General features: G+C 55.8%; 2 protein-coding genes across 2 annotated transcripts; both read right to left on the bottom strand.

Moving 5' to 3' along the window:
- Positions 1-13: 13 nt before the first annotated feature.
- On the bottom strand, positions 14-8865 carry Vwa7 (von Willebrand factor A domain containing 7). Its single transcript, XM_032888741.1, has 17 exons — positions 8704-8865; positions 8170-8415; positions 7471-7752; positions 6980-7076; positions 6320-6430; positions 5851-6046; positions 5561-5730; positions 4272-4384; positions 3916-4032; positions 2731-2916; positions 1895-2027; positions 1626-1778; positions 1447-1539; positions 917-1218; positions 710-849; positions 362-536; positions 14-276 (listed from the first exon to the last, which is right to left on the bottom strand). The coding sequence occupies exons 2-17, from the start codon at positions 8398-8400 to the stop codon at positions 103-105; spliced, it is 2673 nt and encodes an 890-aa protein (XP_032744632.1). The 5' UTR covers positions 8401-8415; positions 8704-8865; the 3' UTR covers positions 14-102.
- Positions 8866-9138: 273 nt separating this feature from the next.
- On the bottom strand, positions 9139-24748 carry Vars1 (valyl-tRNA synthetase 1). Its single transcript, XM_032888603.1, is given in 31 exon segments — positions 9139-9274; positions 9800-10125; positions 10244-10355; positions 11489-11695; positions 11843-11875; positions 11877-11999; positions 12172-12299; positions 12427-12505; positions 12627-12695; positions 12776-12880; positions 13125-13250; positions 13331-13401; positions 13488-13593; positions 13706-13796; positions 13876-14034; positions 14129-14232; positions 14315-14439; positions 14647-14737; positions 14829-14923; positions 15005-15113; positions 15224-15343; positions 15673-15756; positions 15851-16019; positions 20414-20541; positions 20677-20777; positions 20948-21032; positions 21120-21247; positions 21448-21586; positions 21681-21815; positions 23814-24232; positions 24415-24748. Coding segments are annotated over 30 exon segments (3804 nt in total). The 5' UTR covers positions 24201-24232; positions 24415-24748; the 3' UTR covers positions 9139-9205.
- Between the last annotated feature and the right edge of the window lie 3081 nt (positions 24749-27829).

Raw genomic sequence — 27829 nt, 5'->3', positions numbered from 1 at the left:
AAAAAAATCCCCACACCAGGTAGGCAGGGCAGGGCTCTGAAGCCACGTGAGCATCCCACCCATAGGGCAGACTGAAAATGGGGCTGATGCCCTGTCCCTGTGTTACCAGGAAGTGCAGCCTAGCAGGAACAGCACACCTCCAACTGTCCCCCACCAGGTTTTGCCGGTCGTCCCTCTCCCAGCTCTGCCCCGAGTCACCAAAGTGGAAGGAAGCAGGGCAGGGGTGGCTGGGGGCAGCACAGGGACAGCAGAGTGGGTAGGGTCCTCCAGTTGGTCCTGTGGAGAGGAGAGAGAAGGTGACCAGTGCTGAGCCTCCACCCACCAGGCTCTGGCAGCTGAAGAGGGGGAGGACGCACTTCACCTCTGAGGACTGGGCCAGCACCAGGAGCCGGAGGAAGGCATGGGTTGGGGGCACCTGGCTGGCTCCCTGACCCACTGCAGTCACAGTCACAGTCACAGTAGTGTCAGGGGCTGCTGAATCTGGGACCTCTAGCCACAGGCGTCCCCAGGCAGACTCGTTCAGTCCCAGGCGAGCCCTGAAGAGTGGACAGCCTCAAGTCAGACAGAAGGTTCCTGGTGGGTCACAGCCAGGGGGTGAAGCCACGCATAGGACAGGATTGAGGTCTGAGGGTCACGTCCTTGAGCCCCAGCCCCTGAAGTACGGATCAAGTGGAACCAGAACCCAAGCAGAGGTGCAGAGAAGACTCACCTGGAGAGGTTGGAGGTGAGGGAGAAGCTAGGGTTCACGGATGACCTAAGATCAAGATCCTGGGGGCCAGAGAAGCTGGCGATGTGGAGGCTGAGAGGGGCCTTGCTGCCCGGAGTCAAGAAATCTGGCGGGCCACTGAGCTGTAGGGAAGGGCAGGTCAGAATAGCTGGTTCTAATCTCCCCAGCCCTGCCCATAGGTCTCCTCACCTCCAGAAGCACGGGAGCCACACTGCAAGGCTGGGGAGCAGACCTCCGCAGACCCTGTCCCCCTACATCCTGGCCAGCCAGCTCCAGGGAGAAGGGTACAGAGACAGACAGCAGTGTGGGCGGTAGCGAGGCAGCAAGGAGGCCTCGCTCCGGGGGTCCCACGGGCTCCAAGGACACCCGGCCCAGATGAGTGCCCTCTGGGACCCTTCGAAGGACAGCATGGGAAAACTGTGGCTGGCCATCTCCAAGTTTCTGTCTAGAGACGAGCCCTGTCACTTCCACCAGCAGCTGGGTCTGAAGACCTGAGGTGACAGGCAAAGACATTGGTCTACATGAAACTGGAGGAGGTGCAGGGAAAGAGGAATGACTGGTCTCCTCTCGAACTGGGCAGGGTCATGGGTGGCCACGTGAAGCCCATCAGGCCGGAATGTTAGTGTTCCTTACTCATCAAACAAGACACACGTGTTCATTTACACGCAGTTACACGTGCAGTGGACCAAGGGGGCGGAGGTCGCTGAACAGCACTGTACCTGCAACTGGCTGAGTCAGGGGGTAGAGGCCAGGGTGGGGTCCATCCTCTGCAGAGATCCCGAAATGAAACAGGAAGTCCAGAGAGGTCTGGGCTGGGAGAGGAAACCGTCTGAGACTTTGAGAGGACCAGAGCCACCACTGCTCACCACTGCTGTGCCCAGGAACCCTCTCTCCTTACCTTGTACTCTCACCCGGGGGGTTCCCTCAGCTGCTACCTGGATCTCCCAAGACCCTGTCTGAGGGGGGTCAGTCATGGTCACTGTCCAGAACTGCCCAAAGCGACGAGTGTGGCCCAGAGGACCTATGCCCTCCTCTGGGCCCTGGGACACCCCTTGGATGGGGACAAGACACTGTCACAAGAGGTAATTCTTTTCTCTCTGCACAGTCCCCCTCCTGTTCTTTACTCTCGGATTTCCGATCTGCCTTGAGCCCCATGTCAGAGAGTACCTGCAGGGCTCTTGATCCAGAAGCCACTGATGTCCCCGTGCATCCGGACTGTGACTTGCGAGAGCAGACTGTCCACGGCGAACACACAGGGCTCCCCGGGGGTGAAGATGGGAGGCTCCAGGGGAAGAGTCACCTGGAGATATGATCGGGACCAAAGCAGAGATCGAGGGAAAGCATGGGGGAGGGGGAGCAAAGGCAGAGGAGGGAGATGGGAGGACTGCCTCACACAGGGAGGAGGGAGGTCAGCGCTGGGGCACGGGATGGACCAGGGACTGTGCTTGGTGACACAGCTGGAGGTGAGGGATTTAGAATGAGGCCATCTTTCTCGTTCTGCTTTCAAAGATGCTGAAGGACCAGGTGTGCTGGTTCATACTTTTAATCCCAGTGCCAGGGAGGCAGAGGCAGGCAGATCTCTGTGAGTTCAAGTCCAGCCTGGTCTACACAGAGTGACTTCCAAGCTAGCCAGGACTACATAATGAGACCTTGTCTCAAAAACAAATCTAGGGGTTGGGGATTTAGCTCAGTGGTAGAGCGCTTGCCTAGCAAGCTCAAGGACCTGGGTTCGGTCCCCAGCTCCAAAAAAAAAAAAAAGAAAAAAAAATCTAAAAAGCCAACCAACCAAACAAACAAACAAAAAACTGATTTTCCACTGCAGCCCTAGAGGCCAGCGTACAGTTATTGACATGAAAGGCAGGGTGAATGGTAAGAAGCATGGGTCTCTGGGAAGAGAAGAGTCCCTTCCTGACCTCTGTCAGAACTCCTTTAAGAAGGCACACGGCATCTTGGACCTCAGCTCTGGCTAAGGGCATGGATCCCTCTGGCCTCTACTCACTCACCAGACCAGCCATGCTCTCCCCAACAATGGCAGCCACATCCCGGATGTGCTGGTCTTTGGTAAAGATCACCTCTCCCCCCGATGCCAGGGCTATTGCTTCGTATGGTTCAAAGCGAGAAGGAGACAAGGCCTCTCGCCGTCCTCGACCCTGAGCCCTCGATGGGTCTTCGGTTACTAGGAACGTGACCTGTGGCCAAGTGACAACCCAGTACTTGGTGTAGCCAAGCACCTCAGCCTGCCTTGGCTAATGAAGGTCTTTCAGCCCCACTTTTTCTAGAGCTGCCCCCCCCGGCCCCCCACTGATGTGCTGGGTGGGAGAACACATATCATGTTTCAGAGGGAGTTTCTGAGATTCACTTCCCAGCTTTGCTTTGAATTCTGTCTATATTGGCATTTACTTCTTGTGTGTTGCACTAAGGATTAGACCCAGGGCCTCAGATGTAAACACCACGGAGCCAAGCCCACCCTTGTTTGCCGGAGGCAGACGGGAAAAGGTCCTTGTGTTCACAGAGAAGCTCTACAGAAACCAGGAATGGTTGTCTCCTCCACAGAAGAGGTGTCTATCCTCCCGGGAAGTGGGAGTAGACGCAGTTCATAGCCCGTGCTCTGTGCTATCTAACTGTGGGGCCAGGTCTCACCCAGACTGCCCTGTTTATCCCAGACTCTTCCTCACTAGGCATTCTTTTTTTTTTTTTTTTTTTTTTGGTTTTTTTTTCGGAGCTGGGGACCGAACCCAGGGCCTTGCGCTTCTTAGGCAAGCGCTCTACCACTGAGCTAAATCCCCAACCCCTCACTAGGCCTTCTTTATCTTGAATAATGTTTCCCAGTCTTAAGGAAGAGGTCACATGCTCTTCCCAAAGCTTCCTGGTGATAGTTTTCCAGGAAACCTTTCCCCAGAGTTGCACTGAACATTTTAATACGCCTAAAATAAACCAACCAGGGTCAGATTCTAGAAGCTTGAAACAACACTGCTACCTTCTTGCTTCATTTGGTTTCAGTCCACGCTGCTGGTGTCTACAGAGACCCTCATCACCGGTTCTTTGAATAGTTTATTGGACCCGTTCAGTATACTCAGTTCAGTTTTGCTAAGGGCGTGGCCTCCCACTCTGGAGCATGTTAAAGATGTGGGGTGACCTTCCGTGAGGACGCCCTCTTTCCCCGTATTCAGGTTGCTAACACAGCTCACCCTGCAGCGCCTCTCCCGAGTCAGGGATTCCACCCGGTTGGTAAGAAAAGCGTCCTTGGGGGAGGCGTCAGTGAAGACGAAGATGTCTGAGAGGGGAGGTGTATGCAGCAGGGCTAGCTGGCAAGGAGAAATAAAGGCTCATGTTTAAGATGGTGGTAACAGGGGAGTGGGTAGAGCCAAGGGAGGGCAGAGAGCAAGGGAGCAACCCGGGAAGGAAGCTGGTGGAACTGAGGCTGCCCAAGAAGACAAGGGAGCCGGTGTGTAGCTCTGGCTCCCCCTGGTGGCAGGGTCTGGAAGTGCAGGATAAGAGGGAGGGGCAGGATAAGAGGGAGGGGCAGGAGAGGGAGCCGGCAGACCTCCAGGGCAGACAGGCACATCTCCGGCTCATCTCCACCTCCCAAGGCATGGATCTCGGTGAGTTTCTGCCAGAAGCTGTCAGGGTCACTGGTTGTAAAGACAGGGCCGAACCCTGGGCAGAAAGGAAAGTCAGGTGAATGAGAATACAAGGCTGAGGAAGCTGTGAGCCTCCTTCCCAAGGGGATAACAATACTCAAACGCAGGACCTGTGAGAGTAGCAAGTGCTCTTAACTGCTGAGCCATTTCTCCAGCCCCCACCTTTAAAGATTAACGAGAGAGAAAAGGACTGTACTCACTGGGGAGGCTCCTTGGGAGAGCTGAAGGAGCCATGCATTTGTAAAGCATAGAAGGGGGCCCTGACGCAGTGCTAACACATTATTGACTCAGTGTCCACAGAGCACACAGTAAGTCCCTACTCAAGGTCAGACACTACCCCCTGCAGGAGTTCTCGACCAGGAGGATAAACAGGCACGGACTGGCCATTTCACGGATGATGAAGCAGCCCAAGGGTGCCGTATGACTAGTGGGGCCCGGCCAGGAAAGCTGACTTTGGGCTCAGGGGGATAAAGAAGTAGGATTAGTAATCTCTAACCTCCCCACACAACAGGCCCTCCTTCATCTTTGACCTCAGGAGCAACTTGGAGAGCTGGCTCAGCGGGGAAGGGCTCGCTGTCCCTGCCCTGTTGCAAGGACCTGAGTTCTACTCCATCATATCAGGCGACTCAAGGACCACCTGCAACTCAAGTTCTGGGGGGTCTGACACCCTTTCCTGTCCTTCATATGTGTGCATATGTGTGCAGTGCGTGTGCATGTGTGTGTGTTTGTGTGTGTATGTATGTGTGTGTTTGTGTGTTTCTGTATGTATGAGTGTTTCTGCATTTTGCGTGCATGCTTGTGTGTGCATGTGTGTCTGTGTGTGTGTGTGTGCATGTGGGTGTGTGCTGTGTGTGTGTGTGTGTGTGTGTATGTGTGTGCAGACCAACATGAAGAAGGCGAAACAGACACCCACATTTTTAAACAAAATGTACCCAAAAGGTATATTAGCACAGAAATCTAAGGAAGCCAGAGGCACGTGCCTAAGCAGGCACTGGACTTGTGAAACCTCCCCGCCCCCTACCATTTTAGAGACAGTGGAGGCAGTTACTTATCTTCTCCACGGACACAGGTACCCAGTGAGGCTCACTCAGGACAACAGGTAGAATGGCCCTGGGCCCACCTCCTCACTGGGGGTCTCCAGCCTCTGTCCTGGGCCCTCATTCCCTCCACCATCCCTGTAGACCACCCCTACCTGGGTCATGGAAGGGCACCAGGATGTAGGAAACAGGCTCCATGGGGCTGCCTTGCCGCTGCTCCACTATGCGGCGAGCCTGGATCTTGGCTGCATTGATCTCCTCGCCCATACTGCCTGTGGTGTCCAGGACGAAGCTCAGGCTGGAAGCGGGGGTGATGTCCAGCAGCCTGTGGTTCACGTCAGAGACTCAGCGAAGGTTCTGCTCTTGTCCCCAGTGCCCAGCTCCTCAGTTCCCGCAGGCAGGAGCACTGACCAATCAGGGAACCCGTCTCCACGAGGTCACCCACCTGGAGAACCCCCTGGTTCCCAGGCGGCTTCGCAGGAGGCTGAGGGCCTCGATGGAAGCTAGCAGTGCCACTTCTGCAGCCTGGAGGTGCAGCCTATGGTGCGGGGAGAAGCTTGGGGATGTGCTGTCCTTGTTGATGCCTCCCCGGGGTGGCTGGGAGCTGCTCTGGTCAAAACGACCCCCATGGCTACATTTCCCTAGATTAAGGAAAGAGATCTGGCGTGTAAGGGTCAGTGCCTACTAAAGACTATGGGGACCCTTTCTGACCTGGTGTGGCCTTCTCACCCCTCAGCATGAGGGCATCAGGAAATAGTGACAACTAGAGTCATCAGAGTCTCTCTCTCTGTACCTCAGCCTTTATCCACCCCTTCTGTTTTTATTATACCACCCTCTCCTACGGGGATACAACCAGGACCCTGTGTTAAAGTCAAAGAAAGTGACTTCCTTCTGGGAGCCTTCAAATCAGGTACCTGGAGGTTTGGGGGGATTCGTTCCAAAGTAGCCAGAGGTGAGCATTGTCAAGTTCATCATGTTCCCAGGGCAGCTCAGCCCCTCGCAGTCAGAGCAGGTAGGATCGCCCACTGGGAACAGAGGGCAGGGGCTGAAATCTGAGCCTCAGCCTGCCGGATTAATCCCTAACATCTTCCTCTCAGCTGGAAAGACAGAAAAGGCCACAGACACCTTGGCCAGGTTTTCCGCACTAAACCTCAGGGTCAGCATTTGGACATCTGAGACTGGGGCCCGATGTGCACAATCCACAAGTGTGGGTACCAATCCTTTGGGGATTCTGCTCCCTGTGAACCACAGGCAGGCCATGATTGTAGAGTGGACAGAATGCAGCCCCCAGTGAGATGGAAGCATGAGGGGGCTTCGGGAGAAAGCCACAGGGCTGGCATGGGTGGGCGGAAAAGGCCACGTGCAAGACCACTCTGAGGTCTGAGCTGGTCCTGGATGCGTCCCTGTGTCTGGCCGAGAAAGCCACAGAACCCGTGTAGCCATTAGCTAGACTGTGGAAGCTCCACCCTTGCGGGGATAAAGCACCACCCCATCCTGAGACTCCACAAGGTAATGGGTGCATGAGGACAGGAGGCTCCCTGAGCTCCCACCTCCATACTGGATCAAGGCCATACCTTGGGCCAGGCTCCAGAGTTCCCGCCTTGGCCAGAGGAGGTGAGGGTGTGGCTGCCGCTCCCCCAGCTCCACCCAGTTGCTGTGGCTATAGAAATCCTGGTCCCCAGGAGAGAAGAAAGGGGGAACAAGGTACGGATATGATCTAGTCAGGGCCAACATCTTGATATGTCACCCAGAGCCCAACACCCTGCCCGGCAGCCCACATACCCTGAGCTGGTGTCCCCACCCAGAAAGTGTCCCCCCTGCTTCTCCTGCTCGAATGGTCTAGAAAAGAGCTTTGCTCAAATGGACGCACACCAGCCTTTCTGTCTTGGAGTCTAAGCCACAGACTTTCTAGGGAGATCCCTAGGATTAAACTAACACCCCCACCTCCTGGTCTTCTTCTCCCCTTTGTAGTCACTCCAGCAGGACAGAGGAAGTGCCAGCTTAGGAGGGATGTGCTCCATCCTCCTGGAGGAGGGGGAGGCAGGTTAAAAGCTCAGAGAGTCACCTGCAGGGCATGAAGTGCAGCCCCTAGACGCTGTCGAGCCAGTGTATACTCTAGGGCTCTGGCGGCCACCAGGGTTTCCCGAAGGGCCCCCTCCAGGCGAGTGCGCCCCTGGACCAGCCGTTCAGCATCGAAGTGCAGGTCGGGGTTGCTCTTGGAAGCTGGCAGGAAGTCTTGGGCTGCATTGGCACGAGACACCTCTCCTAAAGCCGCTCTGAACCTCCGGGAAGAAAACCCTGATCCAAAGTAGGCAGCAAAGATATCATCGGCGAGGAGGGTCCGGCCCTGACAAGAGTGGTTAGGGAAAGAGACTCCAGAGGCCGCTTGGGTTCTACCACTCCCTGAAGTGCCTTAGCAACTGGCACTCAAGGCTCGGTAGGAATAGAGGGTGAAGGGTCCCACGAGGGAGCAGCAGATTTGGACTGGCTGACCTGGCACTGTGTAGCCCACGCTGGCCTTACTTAAACCAACCACAGATCTCCTTAATCAAGTGCCGGGGTTACCCGTGTGTGCCACCACATCCCCCTTGGTACAGACTTTTCCAAGACTGGCGGGGGGACTCAGAATTTCAGGACCAGAATTGCAGAGGGAGGAGTGTGGAAATGAGCAGGTCAAAGGTGAGCCTCCTCTTGACAAGGGCCCTCTGAGAAACCCCGGGGAACTGTAAAACCTAAGGGTGGGAGAGGACACAGGGTTGCTCACCCTGTAGTCCTCTAGATGGAGGTGCGGTCGGCCTGGGGGTGGCTGTTCCAGAAAGAGCTCAAGGGTGACATTGAGTGCAGCCTCCTCAGTCAGGTCTTGGTGAGTGACGGAGCCAGGGGCAGCCAGAAGGCTCCAGATGTTGGGAAAGAAGGCAGATGTTGGGGGTAACAGCAGCTGGAGCAGCAGTACTGGGGGGCCCAGCTGGGACAGGGGGACCTCCACAGGGAGCATGGCTGAAACATGGACCTAGGGAACAGAAGCACCTCGCGGGGAAAGGAAGCCACCAATTCCAGGGCAGGTCTTGCTGTCTCCCCGGCACCTGGTGCCCACTTCCTGCCTTGCTTCAGGTGCCCCATCTAAACCAGCCTGGCTCCCCACCCTGAACCTGCAACCCACACAACCCACGGGCCTGTGAGGCCAACAGAGCGCACACCTGCCCTCAGAGCACAGGAGGATCCTCAAGGTTCTTTTCCTACACCAGGCTGAGCCCCGGCCCTGCCCCACGGATAGGAAGTCTCCTCAGGCCTCTCCTACCTGGTTGCTGGGTCTCCTGGGCAGTGCTGGCCCGGGTGTGGCGTCACAGGGCACTTAGGTCAGAGCTATAATTAACTGGGCCTCAGTAGCGTGAGAGGGAGGCTCTTAGCAAGGGGTTGAGGACAGGCAGCCCCTGGCCCTCTTCCATTCATGCCAACCCAGGGCCACACGATGTAGCGAAAGCCAGGGCGGGGCCAGGGCGGGCTCTGTAGCCACAGCGCAGTGCAGTGAGGTGAGCGGGGAGGAAGGGAGCTGGCGGCAGAACAGCATGACTCAGGCCTGGCACCATGCCAGAGACAGACCCAGACAGACGCATCCCTCTGCCCACCAGGACCCAGGGCCTGGCTGGAGCTGACACACTCCTGCTGCTCCCGGGAACTCCCAGGCCAGGCCTGCATGCCCCTGCCCTGCCCACACCACACAGACAAGAGAAAATGTTGGCAAAATATTTTATTGCTGCCATCCCTGTTTGGTGGAACACTGGGGGTTGGAACTGGGGGTGTCACAGCATCTTCTGAAACAGGGCGATGGCCTCATCCACCTTCCTGAGCTCCGCCTCTGTCTGTTGTAACTGCGGGTGCAAAAGGGGTTATGGTGATGACCCATGCCCAAGGAGACCAAACACCCAGAGAGTAGAGGAGCCCAGGTTGGTGAGATGGGTGAGGACCGGGAAGTCAGGGCAGTGAGGCAGCACACCCCATGCCTCCATCAAGACCCTGCTCTGAAGTGCTCCTTTTCCTGAGTGCCCAGTGACAAAGGCCTTGGAGCGCACACAACCCCGAGGGACCCCACCTATGAGGAGCCCAAGGCTGCCTGGCCACACGCTACCCTCACTCAGAGGGCCTGGGAACGAACACTCAGTGTCGCCAGTGCTTCCAAGCACTGGGCCTCCTTGGAAGACCCTAGGGGCAAGGGCCTTCGGGAATCCCACACCAGGAGACAACCTGACTTTCTGGGTGAGCCTAGGCAGTTAAGCAGGAGCAGGCACTATACTCAGGGTTCCCCTGCCACAGGGGTTCCAGGGTCCTAGCAGCTGGGCTTGCTGAGACCGGGGCACGACAGAAGCAGCTGATGCTGGGACAACCCCACCACACACCTTCACTTCGTCGGCCTCCTGGACCTCAAGGGGCACCTTTGCGGAGTAGCCGGAGGCAGCACGGCGCTCCTGCAGCCGCTCAGCCTGTCGCTGTGCCTCACTCCGCTTGGCCTGCAGCTTGCCCAGCTCCCGGGCTGGGTCCACGAGCCCCTGCAGCTGCAGGTGGATGGAGCAGCGGTCTGAGGCCACAGCCACAGCGCAGCCCTGTGGTGCGGGAGCACCCAGGGCCAGGACGGCCACCACACCCGCACTGGCTAGAGTCTGCACGTAGGCCGACACTGCCGAGGCCAAGGCACCCGTAGCCTCATCAGCTACTTCCAAGAAACCTGCAGAGTGAGGAGGGAGAAAAGTGAAGCCTGGATACAGCCAGACCCTGGGTTCCCCAAGGGGCCTTGGAGGACAGGGGGACAAGATAGGTGGACAGACACGGGGCCTGAGGCTTACAGTCTGGCCTGGTCCGGGTCAGGTTGTAGTCTGCACGCAGGGAGCGCACAGCTCTAGTGATGCTCAGCGCTAGCTCAAGAGCAGCTTCGGCTTCAGGGTCCTTCCAGGAGCACTGTGAGGCAGAGTGGGGAGCACTGTGAGGTAGAGTGGGGAGCACTGTGAGGTAGAGTGGGGAGCACTGTGAGGTAGAGTGGGGAGCACTGTGAGGTAGAGTGGGGAGCACTGTGAGGCAGAGTGGGGAGCACTGTGAGGCAGAGTGGGGAGCACTTTGAGGCAGAGTGGGGAAAGGAGGAGCACTGCGAGGCAGAGTGGGGAGGGGGAGCACTATGAGGCAGAGTGGGGAGCACTGTGGGGCAGAGTGGGAGCACTGTGGGGCAGAGTGGGGAGCACTGTGAGGCAGAGTGGGGAGCACTTTGAGGCAGAGTGGGGAAAGGAGGAGCACTGCGAGGCAGAATGGGGAGGGGGAGCACTGCGAGGCAGAGTGGGGAGGGGGAGCACTATGAGGCAGAGTGGGGGAGCACTGTGGGGCAGGTGGGGGAGCACTGTGAGGTGGAGTGGGGAGCACTGTGGGGGCAGGTGGGGAGCACTGAGGAGGTAGGTGGGGAGCACTATGGGGGTGGAGAGCACTGTGGGGGAGTGGGGACACTGTGAGGCAGAGTGGGGAGCACTGTGAGTCAGAGTGGGGAGCACTTTGAGGCAGAGTGGGGAAAGGAGGAGCGCTGCGAGGCAGAGTGGGGAGGGGGCACTATGAGGCAGGTGGGGAGGGGCACTATGAGGCAGGTGGGGGCACTGTGGGGCAGAGTGGGGAGCACTGTGAGGTAGAGTGGGGAGCACTGTGAGGCAGAGTGGGGAGCACTGTGAGGTAGAGTGGGGAGCACTATGGGGCAGAGTGGAGAGCACTGTGGGGCAGCACTGTGGGCAGAGTGGGGAGCACTGTGAGGCAGAGTGGGGAGCACATGGAGGCAGAGTGGGGACAGGAGGAGCACTGCGAGGCAGAATGGGGAGGGGGGGCACTGCAGGGGCAGTGGGGGGGGAGCACTATGAGGCAGGTGGGGGGGCACTGGCAGTGGGGAAGGGGGGTACTGCAGGGCAGAGTGGGGAGGGAAGCACTGTGAGGCAGAGTGGGGAGGGGGAGCACTTGAGGCAGAGTGGGGAGTATTGAGGCAGAGTGGGGGAAGGGGAAGCACTGTGAGGCAGAGTGGGGGAAAGGGAGGGCAGCAGTGCCCTCTAGGCCACACCTCATACCTCTGAGGGCTCTGGGTAGGGGGTGACACAGAGGCTAGCAGGAGCGTTTGGTGTCCGCCGGGGCAGCCTCTGGAATAGCTCCTCTGTGACAAAGGGCATGAAGGGTGAGAGCAGCCGCAGACCAACATCCAGGCAGGTGTAGAGGGTTTGCCGAGCACAGTCTGCTGCTACCTGGTCCACTCCGTTCAGAACGGGTTTTAGGCACTCCTAGAGACGGGGAGGCAGAAGGCTCAGGGCCAGGTTCCACCTGGAGCCCCCTCCCCATGAGGACTGAAAACAAAAGGTGAACTCAAGTCTCAGGGCAAGCCTGAGAGGTCAGAGCTGCACAGGCCTAGGCCCCGCCCCAGTGCTCACCAAGTAGACATCACAGAGCTCATAGAGCCAAAAAGCTGTACTGGGCAGTGGTGACGGCTGGGAAATCATAAGCCTGGAAGCCTTCATTGCTGAGCCTCACGGCCTCCGCCAGCCGGCTGCGGATCCAGCGGTCCACCAGGCTCTCGTGCCCTTCCGGCTGCAGGGAAGAGCAATGTCAGCCAGCACACTACCAGGGCAGGGAGCCACCCGTCTATCCCCAGACTGCAAGGGGGCGGGGGTGCAGCAGCTTCAGTCTTGGCACACTAGGACCACGCCTGACGCTGTGTGGGCATGCGTGCTGTCATAGATGGCCACAACCAGAACTTCACCTTGGAGGTTGGTGAGGGTACAAAGCCCTTCCCAAGGCCGCGCAAAGCAAACTTGGTGGCATTCCAGAGTTTGTTGCAGAAGTGACGGTACCCCAGGATCCTGTTCACATCCAGGTTAATGTCTCGACCTAGGGGAGGGATGAATCTGACTCCACCCCATTCTCCCTCTCAGAGAGGTCCTCTGCAGACCCAAGGTGGAGGAGCACAGGTTTCAAGGAAGAAAACAGGCAACTGGGGGAGGATGGGAGACCATACCTTGGGATGTGTAGGCACAGAGTCCAAAGCGTAGGGCATCAGTGCCACACTCGGGAATCCCTGCTGGAAAGTCGGCCCTCTACAGAGGACACAGAGGGAATAGGGTGGTCAGGTTGCCCACCCGCTGCAGCCCACCCCACACCTGCCCACCTGCTGCAGCCCACCCCACACCTGCCCACCCGCTGCAGCCCACCCCACACCTGTCCTTCTTTGGCTTTCTCCACCTCACTGGGATCCAGGTTGCTGTTCAGTAGTTGGTCATGGAGGCCCTAAGGAGGAGATGGGAGGCATCAGGTTGTTTCAGCCATAGCTGCAAAGTTGTTCCTAACTGAACCACTGAGTGCCCTACCTGCAAGGAAACTCCATGGATGACATCCAGGGGGTCGATGACATTGCCGAGAGACTTGCTCATCTTCCGTCCATGAGCGTCCCGCACGATTGCATGGAGGTAGACCTGGGGGCACACAGTGTGACATTGAGACCACGATCCTCCCAGTCTTGATGGCTTCCCCAGTCCCCCTACTGGGGATCATGGGTCCCTAGTGGTCCTACTAGCTCCAAGTCTCAGTGTGGCTGACAAGTGCCTGTCCACTGGGAAGAGGAAGCCCTGGGCCAGACCCACCAAAGCTAATCTTAACCAACAGCTACCCAAGAAGGCAGGGGAGGTGATACGGGGGCGGGGCTTAGCATCTTCACACCTCTCTGAAGGGCAGCTTCCCAGTGAGCTTCAGGCCAAGCATGACCATCCGGGCCACCCAGAAGAAGAGGATATCATGGCCCGTCTCCAGCAGGGTCCCAGGGTAGAACACACTGAGGTCTTCTGACTGGGGGAAGCCGAGAGTATGCAATGCAGGTAAGCCCAGCATTCCCTTCAAGGCCCCTCCCTCTTCACGTTAGAACATACCTGATTGGGCCAGCCAAAGATGGAGAAGGGAAAGAGACCAGACGAGAACCAGGTGTCTAACACATCCTCATCTGGAAGGAACAAAGGTCAGAGATTAGCAGGATGGTAATAAAAGGACAGAATCCCAACTGTCCCCCCCGTCCATGCCCATCCCTGCCTTGCTGAAGGCTGATCTTGTCAGGGGACACTCCAAACTCCCGTGCTGCCTTCTCCCGGGCCTCTGCTTCAGTGCGTCCGCTTACCCAGTACCGCCCATCAGGGTCCTAACAGAGAGGGTTATCAAAAAGGCTTCCTTTACTTCGCCCAGACCCCTCTGCCAACCAAGGGCCCAACAAACCCCAGCAGGCAAGCAACATCTAGCTAGAGCCTCCTCACCTCCCCAGGGGGTACCGCTGGGTCATGGACAGTGATGAAGTAGGCAGGGATTCGGTGGCCCCACCACAGCTGCCGAGAGATGCACCAGTCTCTGCGAACAGCAAGGGGTCAGTCAGGGTGCTCAGCCCGTGTCTCTCAACTGCCGTGCTGCCCACCCAGGCCATACACACCGGATGTTGTCCATCCAAGAATGCCACGTCCGCTGATGGGCCTCAGGCAGTATACGGAGGTCTCCCCGGGTCACGGCAGCACTGGCGGCCTGAGCCATCTCCCCACAGCGCACGTACCACTGTGGCCTTAGCAGAGGCTCCACCACATCCTTGGAGCGGCTGCAGCAGGAAGGTCATAGAGAGGAGGCCATGTGCCAAGCTCCCAGAGGAACTCCACCCTTCCCTTCCCCATGTGCACCGTCCCCGGTCTCACTTGCATAGTGGCACTACCATGGGGTTGTCCTTGACGCCACGGAACAGGCCCTGCTCCTTCAGGGCCGCCAGCACAGCCTTCCTGGCCTCAAACCTGGGCAGGCCCTGGATGGAAAAGGCCTCATTATGGCAATGCCCAAGACTCTCCACCTTCCACACAGGCCCCTCACCGTGCAGACATCCTCACCAGGAAAGGTGGAGGCACATTGACAAGGGCCCCCTTCGAGTCCATGATGCTAATGGCCTCCAGCCTATGTCGCTGCCCAACCTCATAGTCATTCTGGTCATGGGCCGGGGTGATCTTCACAGCACCTGGAGGACACAGGGTGTGCCAGGGTTCCACTGCATGCTGGGGGTTCCCTCCCACACCCCTCACGCTGAAGGGCGTGGCTCCCAGACCCCTCTGCTGTCTGCTCCCTAACACGGTGTCTTGTATCTTGTATCCAGCTTCAGTTCTGCCTACTGCACCGAAGGTAATTTTTCAGTCTTTTCTCCCAACAGGCGACGGCCACGGCTCACCTGTGCCAAACTCCATGTCCACAAAGTCATCAAAGACAATGGGAAGGCTCCGGGACAAGAACGGGTGGACGACACTCTTTCCCTTTAAATGCTTAACACAGACAGGGAAAGGTCAGGACTGGCAGGGCTGGGCACCAGGCCCTCACCCACCCCAGAACACAGCACGAGTGTCCACGCCCCACCTGGTATCTGGGATCTTTGGGGTGCACAGCCACAGCCACGTCCCCCAGCATTGTCTCGATCCGGGTTGTTGCCACCACCACCTCCTCGTCGCTGTCTGGAGTGACAGAAGGCTCTGTGTCTGAGCTCCCTCCACCTGCCCCCTCCCAGCCCACATCCTGGTGTCCTTAGCTCCCACCTGAGCCTTGGACCTTGTAGGCAAAGGACACGAGGACCCCAAACTCCACCTTCTCCTTGTAGCCAGGCACAGAGAGCAGGGTGCGGCCCGTCAGCTCTTTCTTATCCACCTGTGAGATGGGTGTTTAGAGAAGTGGGCCAGGCCCAGGCTAGGGAAGACCAGAGGGAGACAGGCGGTGGGCAGAGGGAGACGGGCCACTGTGGGAAGAGGCTTACACACCTCGATGTCAGAAATGGCAGAGTTGAGGGTGCAGGACCAGTTGACCAGGCGGGTACTGCGGTAAATGACCCCTTCTTCATGGAGCCTAACAAAAGCTTCTGTCACAGTTGCTGACAATTTCTAGGGTGAAGAAAGTGGAAGTCAGAGAAATCTTGGTGCCTGGAGGCCAAGGACAATGCCCAGGGTGGGAGTGTGAGGTGAGGACTGAGGGGGGAGGGGGAGCTCACCAGGCCTATCCTAGAGTCCCACACAGAACCTCCAGGACAGTTTGTTTTTTATGGGAGTGCAGGGCAGGTCAGGGTCTGGTGATGCAGGGGCAGCTGGGGGCTTGCAGCTTAGGTCTGGGCTAGGCACTGATGGCTGAGCCCTTGGCTATGCTCTGACTTCCTGGCAGAGGGGACCCCACCCAGGGAGCACCCCCGCCCCGCCCCAGGGTTCTGCCTGCATACTGGATCCATGGTGAAGCAGGCTCGATCCCAGTCCAAGGAGCTGCCAAGTTTCTTTAATTGGTGGTAAATCCTGTCACCCCCTTCCTGGAAGTGGACAGAGTCCAGGATAAGCCTTTGGCCACCCCTGTGGGAGCCCAAGCCCGCAGCCAGGGCTGCAGCACCCGTGGGCTTGCTGGACTCACTCCGCTTTCCACTTCCAGACCTCCTGAAGAAAGGCCTCACGGCCCAGCTGGTGCCGGTTCAGACCCCGCTCTTTCCAGAGTTTCTTTTCCACCACCACCTGGGTGGCGATGCCGGCATGGTCACAGCCTGGGTTCCATAGGGTGGTCTCCCCCCGCATGCGGTGCCTGTGGGACACAGGAGGGCCAGAGGGTGAGCCAGGCAGGTAGAGCCAACACCAACGGTCTCACGGTTCTGCCAGAGGGGGTCATGGATGCTTAAGAAAGGGATGGATTGGGCTGGGGATTTAGCTCAGCGGCAGAGCGCTTACCTAGGAAGCGCAAGGCCCTGGAGTTGGGTCCCCAGCCCGGAAAAAAAGAACCAAAAAAAAAAAAAAAAAAAAAAAAAGGGATGGATTGAAACCCTCTCATTCTGAAGTCAGGCAGAGAAAGAACTTGGAAGACCAGCAGAACAATCTCTAAAAAGAACAGAGGAGGTCTCACCCAGCCAGAGAGCTAAGGGCAAGATGGTCCTAGGAACAAAGCCACAGACAGAAGCCAACTTCATCCACAGACCCAAGCAGATTACCCAAGAGGTCTTGCTCCTAACTCGCCATGTCTTATTAAAGTGCCCAACAGAGAAGACGAACAGGGCGGGCACAGGCCTCTCCAGATCCTAGTGACTGCAGAGGGACGAAAGGCATGTTCTTCAGTGGAATGACTGATACTATGCCCGCACCCTGTGAACAGGGGAACCTTCACTCCGTTCACAACAAAAGGGGAGGCCAGCAGGAGGAAGAGGCTGGCAGATGTAAGGGAGGACACAGGCGATAGGAAATGCCAGCCGATAAGGTAAGAAGGTGTTACGTGCCAGGGTGGTGGCCTCATCTAATCCCAGCACCCGAGGCAGAGGCGTGGATTTCTATGAGTTCCAGGCCACCAGGACTACATACACAGGAATACCCATCTCAATGTTCCCATTTGCCAAAAAGGGCGGAGACACAATCAGTACTTCTTTTTTTTTTTTTTTTTTCTTTTTTTCGGAGCTGGGGACTGGACCCAGGGCCTTGTGCTTGCTAGGCAAGCGCTCTACCACTGAGCTAAATCCCCAACCCCAGGGTTTTAGTTTTTATGTGTGCACCTGCGTGGGCGTGTGTGCATGTGGAAGGCAGAAGGTAAACTGAGGCCTCAGCCCCTGTCTTCCACCTTGGGCTGTGTTCTCCTGTTCTCCACTGTAAGAGGCTTACAGCACAAGCGTCCATTGCTCCTCAGTGCTTCTGAGATTACAGATGTGCAATCAGCGTTACACGGGTCCCGTGGATCCAAACTTGGGTTCCCGTATGTTTGCAGCGTGCTTTATCCACTGAGCCATCTCCACTGTTCCCTCCCAACCCCTCGCATGTTAGAGGACCATCATCAGTGTACAATGAGGGGTTGGGGATTTAGCTCAGTGGTAGAGCGCTTGCCTAGCAAGCACAAGGCCCTGGGTTCAGTCCTCGGCTGGGGGGGGGGGAGACAAAATAACAGTGTACAATGAAGTAAGGATTACAGTTTCGCTTGCTTATCACACTGTACTAAGATCTTTTGTGGAAAGGGATTGTAGCAAGTCTCTTAGAGATAGCAAGAAGTCGGCCTTACAGACGCCCCAGAAAGCATTAACATACTTTATAAACTTTAATGTGCTTTGAGGAACCGGGCGGCAGTGGTGCACATCTTTAATCTCATTGCCCAGAAGGCAGAGGCAAACTGGGTTTGAGGCCAACCTGGTCTACATAGCAAGTTCTAAGACAGACCCCCACTGAAAAAGAAGAAGAAAAGCGCCCTTTGGTATCATTACTGTTAAAAACAAATCTGGGTAGAGCAGCTCACCCATGCAATCCTCATGCTGGTTGGGGAAGGCAGGAGTGTCAGGAGTTCAAGGCCAGCCTTGGCCACCTAACTCATTGCCATTGGTCACCCATCTCAATGCCATTCTGGGCTACTAAAACCCGAAAACAGGAAATCAAAAGACCAAAAGCCAAACCAAACCAAACAAACCAAAGCTCCCTTAGGGGAGCTCAGAGAGACGGGTCAGCTGTGAGGAGCACTGGGTCAGCTGTGAGGAGCACTGGGCCAGCTGTGAGGAGCACTAGGCCAGCTGTGAGGAGCACTGGGTCAGCTGTGAGGAGCACTGGGCCAGCTGTGAGGAGCACTGGGTCAGCTGTGAGGAGCACTGGGCCAGCTGTGAGGAGCACTGGGTCAGCTGTGAGGAGCACTAGGCCAGCTGTGAGGCGCACTAGGCCAGCTGTGAGGAGCACTGGGTCAGCTGTGAGGAGCACTAGGCCAGCTGTGAGGAGCACTGGGCCAGCTGTGAGGAGCACTGGGTCAGCTGTGAGGAGCACTGAGCCAGCTGTGAGGAGCACTGGGTCAGCTGTGAGGAGCACTGGGTCAGCTGTGAGGAGCACTGGCTGAGGATCTCAAGGATCTGGGATCTCTTCCCAGCTCCACATGGCTGCCCACAACTGTGTAACTCCAGTCCCAAGGCATTGCTGGGCACATCGTACCCAGACAGAAATGCAGGCAAAACACTAGTGCATGTAAGCTAGTACAAAATGAGTAGATAAGTAAATCTACTAAAACTGCAGGGTGTGCACCTGCAGTTCCAGCTCCTGAGAACAACAGGAAGCGTCGTTGCTAAGCCAAGAGCGGCAGGCTAGCCTAGCCAACACACAGGTCCTCAACTTAAGAAACAGTTAAGAGAGCACTGGCTGCTTGTCCAGAGGACCCAGGTTCAAAGCCCAGTACCCACATGGTGGCTCACACATCTGTAATTGTAGTTCCAAGGTCTCCACCTCCCTCCTCTGGCCTCTGCAAGCACAAAGCACACGTGTGGTACCAACATGTATGTAAAGAAAATACTGTTCTCATGTTTAATAAAAATTTAAATTAGTTGCTGAAGAGATGGCTCAGCAGTTAAGAGCACTGACTGCTCTTTCAGAAGTCCTGAGCTCAATTCCCAGCAACCACATGGTGGCTCACAACTATCTATAGGGGAATCGGACCTATAGGGGGATCGGACACCCTTTTCTGGTGTGTCTGAAGACAGTGTACTCATATATGTAAAATAAATAATCTTTTAAAAAGACATTTAAATTTAAAAAAAGAAAAAACATGAAGTCAGTCTGCATTTAAGAACAAGTATACGTGTCCAATAGAAACTTGAATATTAGAAAAAAGTCGAGGAACAACTTTTTGTGTGTTTGCCTTTGAGGCATGGTCTCACTACGTAGCCCAGGCTAGCCTTATCACACCTGGCTGTGTGGCTTTGTTTACTTTATGAATGAGTGTTCTCCTGCCTGAATGAATGAATGCCTCCTATGTCCCCACAGAGGTGTAAACCTGGAAATGGGGTTAAGGGTGACCGAGTCACCAGACAGGTGCTCTAGGAACCAAACCCAGGAACTCGAGCTACAGAGCAGCCAATGCTCTTAACTGTGAGCCACGTCTCCCACCGAGTTACAATCTGCTGTAAACTAAAATGAGGGAGGAGGAGAGGGGTCGGGGAGACGGCTCAGTGATCATTAAGAACGTGCCGCTCTTCCAAAGGACCCGAGTTCAGTTTGCAGCTCCACATCAGGTGGCTGACAAACCCCAGCTCCAGGGACGCCCAACCTCCCTGGCTCCTGCCAGCATCTGCACTCACGTGCCCAGACCCACATAAACGCACACATAGAACTTAAGAAGGGTTTTAAAAAATAAAATAGGGGTTGGGGATTTAGCTCAGTGGTTAGAGCGCTTGCCTAGGAAGCGCAAGGCCCTGGGTTCGGTCCCCAGCTCCGAAAAAAAGAACCAAAAAAAAAAAAAAAAAAAAAAAAAAAAAAAAAGAAAAAAAAATAAATAAATAAAATAAAATAAATAGAAAGAAAGGAAGACTGATCTAGAGTAACAACTACCTTCCCTCCAGTACTTGGGAAGCTGAGGAAGATGGGTCTGTGAGTTCGAGCCCAGCCTGGTCTATAGAGTCCAGGATAGCAGAGATAAAACTACACGGTAAGACCATGCCTTAAACACAACAAAAACTACTACTCCCCTTCAGCATCCAAGGACCTGTGTAGCCTGGAAAGAACGCAAGATCCCCATAAACTATGGGGATACCCAGGCAGACAGCCAGGACAGACCTAGAAAGATGTCGTGCAGGGACTGCACTCAGGAAGGGGGGAGGTCTGGGAGGGAAGATGGAGGAGATGTGTTTCAACACGAGTCTGCCCATGCACCGTTAAATCCCAAGGAATGTGGCTGCAGACCAACGGTGAGGTTCTATGGCAGACCACGCTCAGTGTATACAGGCCTCAGCCCAAGCCCCAGCACTGCAACAGTGGGGTACCAATGTTCTCAGGTGACAGAGAAAGGAGAGAGAGGAGCCTTTGGAAGTCAGCTGCACTGACAGTTACCTGAATGGGACAGACTGCTGAGTGCTCAGGGGAGCAGGCAGGAAAGCCACACCTGAGGGGCCAGGCAAGGCCAGCATGGCAGAGAGAGCCCAGGGAGAGAACGGAGCCAAGCAGGGCGGAGGGCGCCAGCTGGAGGTGCAAACAGGAGCTCACCATCGAGTCAGGGAGTCCTGGATGGCGTTGGTGAGCGCGTGGCCCAGGTGCAGGGAACCTGTCACGTTGGGGGGTGGGATGCACATCATGAAGACACCTCGGGGATTTGGTGCTGACACGCTAGGACGCTGGTGGTGGAGAAGGAGGGGGCAAATGCTAAAGCCTAGGCATCATCGAGGAGCCCCTTCCCAGGCAGTGGCTCCTAAGTCCTGCCCTTGTCCACCTCTGGCTCCCTCTGGGCCTAGGCAGAAGCGACCACTCACCCCGTACTCTGGCTTGAAGAAGCCCTGCCGCTCCCACCAAGGGTACCAGGCAGCCTCCACATACTGAGGGCTGTAGGAGTCGGGCATGGTGCCACTTACGTCTGGGAGGAAGAAGAGGGCTCAGTGAAGCCGGAGAGCCTCAAGTGAGGAAGGAAGGAACAGGCCAGGACTGAGGCTGTTCTGCTAACCCTCCCTCACCAAGCAGGACACACACGGCAGAGAGGAGCGGGGAAAGCAGTGGCCAGAGTTGGGTCCCTTCCCCAGCCAGTACCTTTCTTCTCCCCAGGTGGGGTAGGGAGGTCATAGGTAATGACCCCGGGGTCCCGCTTCTCCTTCTTCTCTGGTTTTGGTTTCTTCTGTTCAGAAGGAAGAAGACGCAGAGCCAACCATGAGCCACCTCAACAAGGGCTCCACCCACTCCTGCCCAGCCTGGGCCCTCCTACCTCCCCGTGTGCCGGCGGCTGCTGCTGCTGCGTCTTCTGCTTCTGTTGGAATTTCTCTAGTTTCTCCCGTTTCTTTGCTTCTTTCTTGAGCTGAGCAGCTGTCTTTTGGGGTGCAGAGATCTCGGAACCTGGAGGGAGGCACAGAAATTCAGACTCAAGGCTGCCGGGGACCCCTCTGAACAGTGCAGAGTCTAAATCCATTGCCCCAAGCCTGATGATCACCTTCAACCTTCACCTCCCACAGCCTCTGCACCCAACAACCCAGGGACTTCTTAGATAAAAGGGGGGCCCCCCCATCCCTCCCCCTGCTGTCTCCTATCCTCCTCACCTGGCTGTTGAGTGACAGACCTGGCCCCTGAGTACAGGACCACTTCTCCCAGCACAGCCCGGAATTCTGGTTGCCGGACACAGGTGTTAAACCAGCGAGTCACATTACCCCAGATCCGGCGGGCAGAAGGGTCCAGAACCTGAGAAAAACCAAACCAAACCAATTATCTCAGTCACTGTAATACAAAGTCTAACGGGCACGCACTTGTCCCTCCCCAGGCTCCAGGGACTTACGTATCGGAAGGGCAGCAGTAAGGCTGTCACAGCAGCTAAGTCAGCCAGAGTGGGAGCGTCCCCAGCCAGGTAGGTGTGCAGACGAAGCCACTCCTCCAAGGGGTTCAAGGCCTTGCCCAGGGCCCCAAGGGCAGCCTAACAGGAAAAGAAAGGGACTCACGTGACACTGCTTCCATGCTTCTATCTCAGTGGTCCTCAACCTTCCTAATGCTGAGACCCTTTAAAATGGTTCCTCATGTTGTGCTGACCCCTAAACCATAAACATTATTTTTGTAGCTACTTCCCAACTATAACCTTGCTATGGTAATGGATCGTAATATAAATGACTTCTAACGCTTTTCTCAGGCAACCCTGTGAAAGGGTCACCCTTTCCACCCTCAGAAGGGTCCTGACCTTTCTGCAAGGTTAAGAGCCACCGCTCCACCCTGTCCACGAAGTTCCCCGACTCAAGCCACTGACCAGCTTGGACTGCTTCCTTCCTCACTCACACGGTCATTATGAATAGTTCTCCCGGGTGTGATACTGCCTTTAATCCTAGTTCTCAGAAGGCAAAAGGGTGGGGTGGGGGGTGCCTTTGAAGCTAGCCTAGTCTTCACAACTAGTCCCATTTCAATTAAGGCTACATAGTTAAGACCCTGTCTCAAAGCAGTAACAAAACTATGTCTGGTTGAAAGTTCAGTGGAAGAGTATTTAGCATGCAGGAGGGCTGGAGAGACAGGACATAAACAACACTGGCTGCTCTTACAGAGGCCTCAAGTTTGGTTCCTGGCATCCACGTGGTGGTGGCACAACAGATCGTGAGCCCAGTTATAGAGGTTACATGGACCCAGACTCCTTGGGCACTAGACACACTTGTGTGTGTACGTACATGTACACACACACGTATACACACACGAACACACGCACATGTGCATTGGCAAAACACACAAAATAAAAATCAAATACATACAGGCATTTTGTGTGTGTAATTTAGTCAACAAGTCACCCCTGAACACTTAAGTCTATGCGCCCAAGGAATCACACCAGGCTCTAAAATTAAAGAACTCTATGAAGCAACACTGCCAGATTCCGGCATCAACAAAGATTCGCCCAAGAAAACCACAAAGGAGCAAACATGAAGCAGAAATGAGGATTTGCTAGCCCATCAGGACATGAAGAAACCAGTCAGGGTCTGTGTGGTTCATTCATTCCCCCCACCCCTCCAAGAGACATCAAGTATCCACCGAGCACTCCCTCTCCTGAAGGGGTGGCGCTTCCAGTTAAGCATGGTACAGGTCTACCCCGGAAGGGCTCACAGGAACAATCCGGCTGGTTATCCGTCCTCTCCCTTCCCCCTCCTTCAATTCATATCTCCCCTAACTCCTCCCAGCAACTATCGGTCTCTCCCCAGCCTTTTCTACAGCTCACACCTGGTGTCCCTGTCACATTTGCCAACCAGGGCCTTGTCAACCTCACACAAGCCAGGGGCCTGTAGGGAGAGGGAAACTCAATTGGGAAAATGTCCCCAACCAGATCGGCCTGTAAGGTGAATCTGTGGGGACATTTTCCTAACTAACGACTACGTGGAGGGCCAGTTCGTGGTAGGCAATACCTCCCCTGGTGACAAGCTGTGGTGAGCAGGCGAGTAAGTAGCCATCCTGCAGTGCCTCAGCTTCAGTTCCTTCCTCCAGTCACTGGCCTGACGTCCTTCAGGGATGTATAACCTTAGAGCTATACCTTGGAATAAATCCTTTCTTTCCCAAGCTGCTTTTGGTCATGTTTTTATCATGGCAACAAAAACCCAAAGACCATCAGAGACTTAGTAATGCCTGGCACACCCGTGTGGTTCCAAGCCATTCAGATAGAGTGAGACCCTGTTTAAAGACGCACACACACTCCAAAACCAAAAGTGAAAACACCAAAAGCACGCTCCCAGGCGCTCATCTACCACACCCCCAGAGGAAAAAGGGATTACATCAGCTTGCGTTCTCAGACACAGAAGACCAAGGCTGAAGAACTTAAAGTGTTCCCAAAGTTACTACACCCGGCGGCAAACAGGGATTTGACCGCCTGACAACCTACTTCCTTCCTTGGGATTGTTTCCAATCCTGCTTGTTTACTCAGAAGTTCTCCCTCCTTCTTCTTCCCTCTCACCTGGGGATCCTGACCAGGACCTCGAAGTCCTAGGGCAGGCAGCGTCGCCCCGCAGGCAGCTGGTGTGAGCTCCGTGTCGGCATAACTGACCCACTGCTGGACCAGGACAGCTGCCCGGCTGCCCCCGGGTCCTCCCAGGCCTGCTGGCCACAGCAGCTGAGCTACAGCCGGGGCCCCCCACACCCACAGGCCGCCAGGCCCCTGCTCCAGGGCGGGCAGGCGAGGCGGGGGGAATGGAGTCCGGCTGCTCGGGGGAGGCTGCAGGCAGATGCGAGGGTGAGGGCCTCCCCACCCGGGACCGTCCCCAGCTTCCCCGTAGCGGGCAGCGATGAGGACTCGCAGGCTGGGGAAGGCGTCGGGGTGGGGAGAGACGTAGAGGATGGACATGGCTGTGCAGGGTCCGAGCGCGGTGGAGTGACCTGAGGAGAAACCGGGCAAGTAGAGGAGGGGACGTGAGCACGTGCTGCAAGGCACGCAGGCGCTGGGCCGGGATCTAGGCCTGGCGGAGCAGCCGCGAGCAGCGCCTGGAGGAGGAGGCGGGACCCCAATCGCCCGCCCTCCCCGGGGTTGTGAAAGGGGAGTTCGCGCCGCGTGTACGTACTGAAGGCGGCGATCACACTTGGCCGGGAGATCTCCTCAGCCGGCCACGGCCGCGGCCCCACAGGGCGGCCGGGGAGGAGGTGGCGGGCGGCGGAGGCAGCTCTCCCGCTGCGGGAGAGCTCGGCCGGGCCAGCGGCACCCACGTGTCCCCCTTTGTGACAGCGCGGGTTTCCCGGCCCGGGTCCTTGAGGGGCGGTCCGACCCCGCCTGTGCGTGCGCGATCCCGAGGGTCGGCGCACGGCTCACCGCAGCCAGACGGGTCAAGGAGGGGCTAGGGTGGCTCTCGCTGCAGGAGGACAGGAACGCGCGCGCGGAGACGAGCCTGTGCCTGGATCAGGCGCCGCCGCGGGCAGCCCGGGGTCCTCGGGTCAGGCGCCGCCGCGGGCAGCCTGGGGTCCTCGGGTCTGGTGCGCGCCGGAGTATGAGCTGGACGAGCTGTAAGATCTGGGGCCGCTGCAAGCAGTCCCTGTCTGCCGGGAGTTGCTGCTGTAGGGAATAAAGGTTAGTAATTCCCCGGCGTTACTGTGCGGTGCGCACCACACCTATTTGTGTTTATTTTCTGCCCTTAAAAAGCGTACTGATTGGGCGAGCTGCAGGAATCCGGCCGTGGCAGATTTTTAGTAGCAAGGTGCAACCGCCAACTCACGAGAGATCCTCGGATCTATCCTAGGTAAAACACAGGAAAAGAGCTCGAGGTGCTGAGAGCTCACGGCTTGGGATGGAGCTGAAAGAATAAAGATTTTTAAACTATCCCCCACTGACCCTGCTGTGAGGGCCAGTGCACCTCAAAGTTCAGGACAGGTAGAGAAAATAAATACAACTCTAAAAGAGACCCTGACCAAATTGACCATGGAGACTGGCACAGACTGGGTGGCACTCCTTCCCTCTTGCTCTCTTCAAAACAAGAAATACCCCTTCCAGATTCAGCCTTACTCACTTTGAGATCTTATGAGGTCTCAGCTCCTCTGACTGTATTAGATGATGTTATTAAACCAATATATCATAGTAATAATGATTTGTATGCCAATTTGTATGCCAGGCTAAAAGACCTACAGGTGATACAGAAAGAAGTCTGGTCACAGCTGACAGCAGCCTATGCCACGGGGACACCTGAGACAACTCATCAGTTCCACGTTGGAGACAAGGTCCTGATACGGAGACATCGTGCGGGAAACCTTGAACCATGCTGGAAGGGACCCTATGTGGTACTGTTGACTACTCCCCACCGCGGTGAAGGTAGATGGGATCCCTACCTGGGTACACGCCTCACACGTGAAGAAGGCTCCCGAGTCCAGTCAAGATGAATGGTACTGTGGTACGGACTGATAACCCTCTTAAGCTGTGCCTTCGGAGGGGGGACCCGGAGTCGAGCCAACCCCCATCAGCCTAGAACCTATACCTGGGAAATAGTCAACCAGGCAGGAGACCTCGCAAATTCCTCCTCCGTGGTCACCACCACCACACCATGGTATGATTTAGAGGTAGATCTCTGTCCGCTGGCCCTGAGGGCTGACGCAGCCTGGGGCACCCCAGATCACTACTTGCCCCAACAAAAATCTGTTAATACCCAACAAAGGTATAGCACTGTCCCAGGATGCTATAATGCTGCAGCCAGGACATACTTGACTATGGCACCCATATATGTCTGCCCGGGGTCGCACAGAGATCGCTCCCTGACCACAAGGTGTGCTATGCCCCAGACTACTATTGTGCCTCTTGGGGATGTGAGACAACTGGGGATACTTACTGGAACCCATCCGCCAGTTGGGACTATATTATAGTCAAGAGGAAGAACCCCCCGACCCAACAACTTAATTCAGGACCTACACCCCTTAACTCGAACTGTGTTAATAATTGGTGTAATCCCTTAGTCATCTCTTTCACAGGGAAAGGCAAACAACAACAGTGGGAAGGCCGGGGGTATGAATGGGGCCTTCGTCTATACATATCAGGGAAGGACCCCGGACTTACTTTCAAGCTTAGACTGAAAATACAGAACATGCCAAGTGGACCAGTGGGCCCCAACAAGGTCCTGCCCAATCAAAGGTCCCCAAAGGTCCCAGCGCCACCAGTAGCCGCTCCAGCAGCTCCACCCACGAAGGCGCCCACGTCTCCTCCTAGGGGACATAATAGTACTAGATTGCCAGTCACTAGTGTACCTTCAACCCTGTCCTAACTAGGCACCCTTCCACTGGGGATAGACTGTTTAACCTTATCCTTGGGGCCTACCAAGCTCTCAACCAATCCAATCCTAACGACACAGAGGCCTGTTGGCTGTGTCTAATGGACAGTCCACCCTACTATGAAGGGATAGTGCTGGTAGGGAGCTACAGTAACTCCAGCTCACATGGTGAATGTGCTTGGCAGGATCAGGGCAAGCTAACCATACTGAAGTCTCTGGCTTGGGGCTATGCTTGGGTAAGGTCCCCCTGAGCCACCAATATCTCTGTAATCAGACCTCTCTGAGCCCAACCACTACCCAAGATTACTATCTGGTACCCCCTAATGGAACCTGGTGGGCCTGCAATACGGGTCTCACCCCGTGTTGCTACCAAGGTTTTCAATAGAAAACTTATAGAGACTATTGTATCCTTATCCAGCTCTTGCCTAAGATTATATACCATGATGCCCCAGGGTTCGAGGACCTGCTTGACTGGAGAGTAACCAGGTACAGGAGGGAACCCATCTCCCTCACTCTAGCTGTGCTATTGGGATTAGGAGTGGTGGCCGGAGTAGGAACAGGGGCTGCTGCCCTGGTGACTCAGCATCGGGGTTCTTATCCTTATAGACAGCTATTAATGAAGATCTTAGAGACCTATAAAGCTCCATCGAGGCTCTAGAGAAGTCCTCCCTCTCGGAAGTAGTTTTACAAAACAGAAGAGGACTTGACCTCCTTTTTTTTTTTTTGGAGCTGGGGATTGAACCCAGGGCCTTGCGCTTGCCAGGCAAGCACTCTACCGCTGAGCTAAATCCCCAACCCCACTTGACCTCCTATTAAAGAAGGAGGACTGTGTACGTTGCTTTTATGCTGACCATACTGGAGTGGTTAGAGACTCTATGGAAAGACTCAAAGAGAGACGAGATAAACGACAGAGGGACCTTGAGGCACAACAAGGATGGTTTGAGTCTTGGTTCTCCCATTCTCTGTGGCTGACCACTCTGTTGTCTGCTTTGGCCGGGCCCCTGGTGCTATTGCTTCTGCTACTTACTTTTGGGCCTTGCGTGATTAATAGGCTTGTAGCTTTTGTTAGAGAAGGAGTTGGTGCTGTGCAATTACTAATCCTTAGACAACAATATAAGGCCTTACAAGATCCTGAAGATGAGCTGTAATTCTAAGATTAAAATTATTTACTAGAAGAAGTGGGGAATGAAATATTGTTCAAAAACTCATCCCTGCGGGGCTGGAGAGATGGCTC

The sequence above is a fragment of the Rattus rattus genome, chromosome 18, assembly GCF_011064425.1.
Source record: "Rattus rattus isolate New Zealand chromosome 18, Rrattus_CSIRO_v1, whole genome shotgun sequence".
In the NCBI taxonomy this organism is placed as follows: Eukaryota; Metazoa; Chordata; class Mammalia; order Rodentia; family Muridae; genus Rattus; species Rattus rattus.
The sequence above is the reverse complement of the archived record's forward strand: the minus strand, read 5'-3'. Positions and strand labels throughout refer to the sequence as shown.

What these genes read in the sequence shown, in the direction of transcription:
- Vwa7 (XM_032888741.1), bottom strand. Translation starts at nt 8,400, where the DNA reads ATGCTCCCTGTGGAGGTCCCCCTGTCCCAGCTGGGCCCCCCAGTACTG. An exon ending in GGAACCAGGGGGTTCTCCAG is followed by an intron (nt 5,731 to 5,850) that starts GTGGGTGACCTC and finishes CGTGAACCACAG; the next exon opens with GCTGCTGGACATCACCCCCG. An exon ending in CTCACCTCCAACCTCTCCAG is followed by an intron (nt 537 to 709) that starts GTGAGTCTTCTC and finishes TCCACTCTTCAG; the next exon opens with GGCTCGCCTGGGACTGAACG.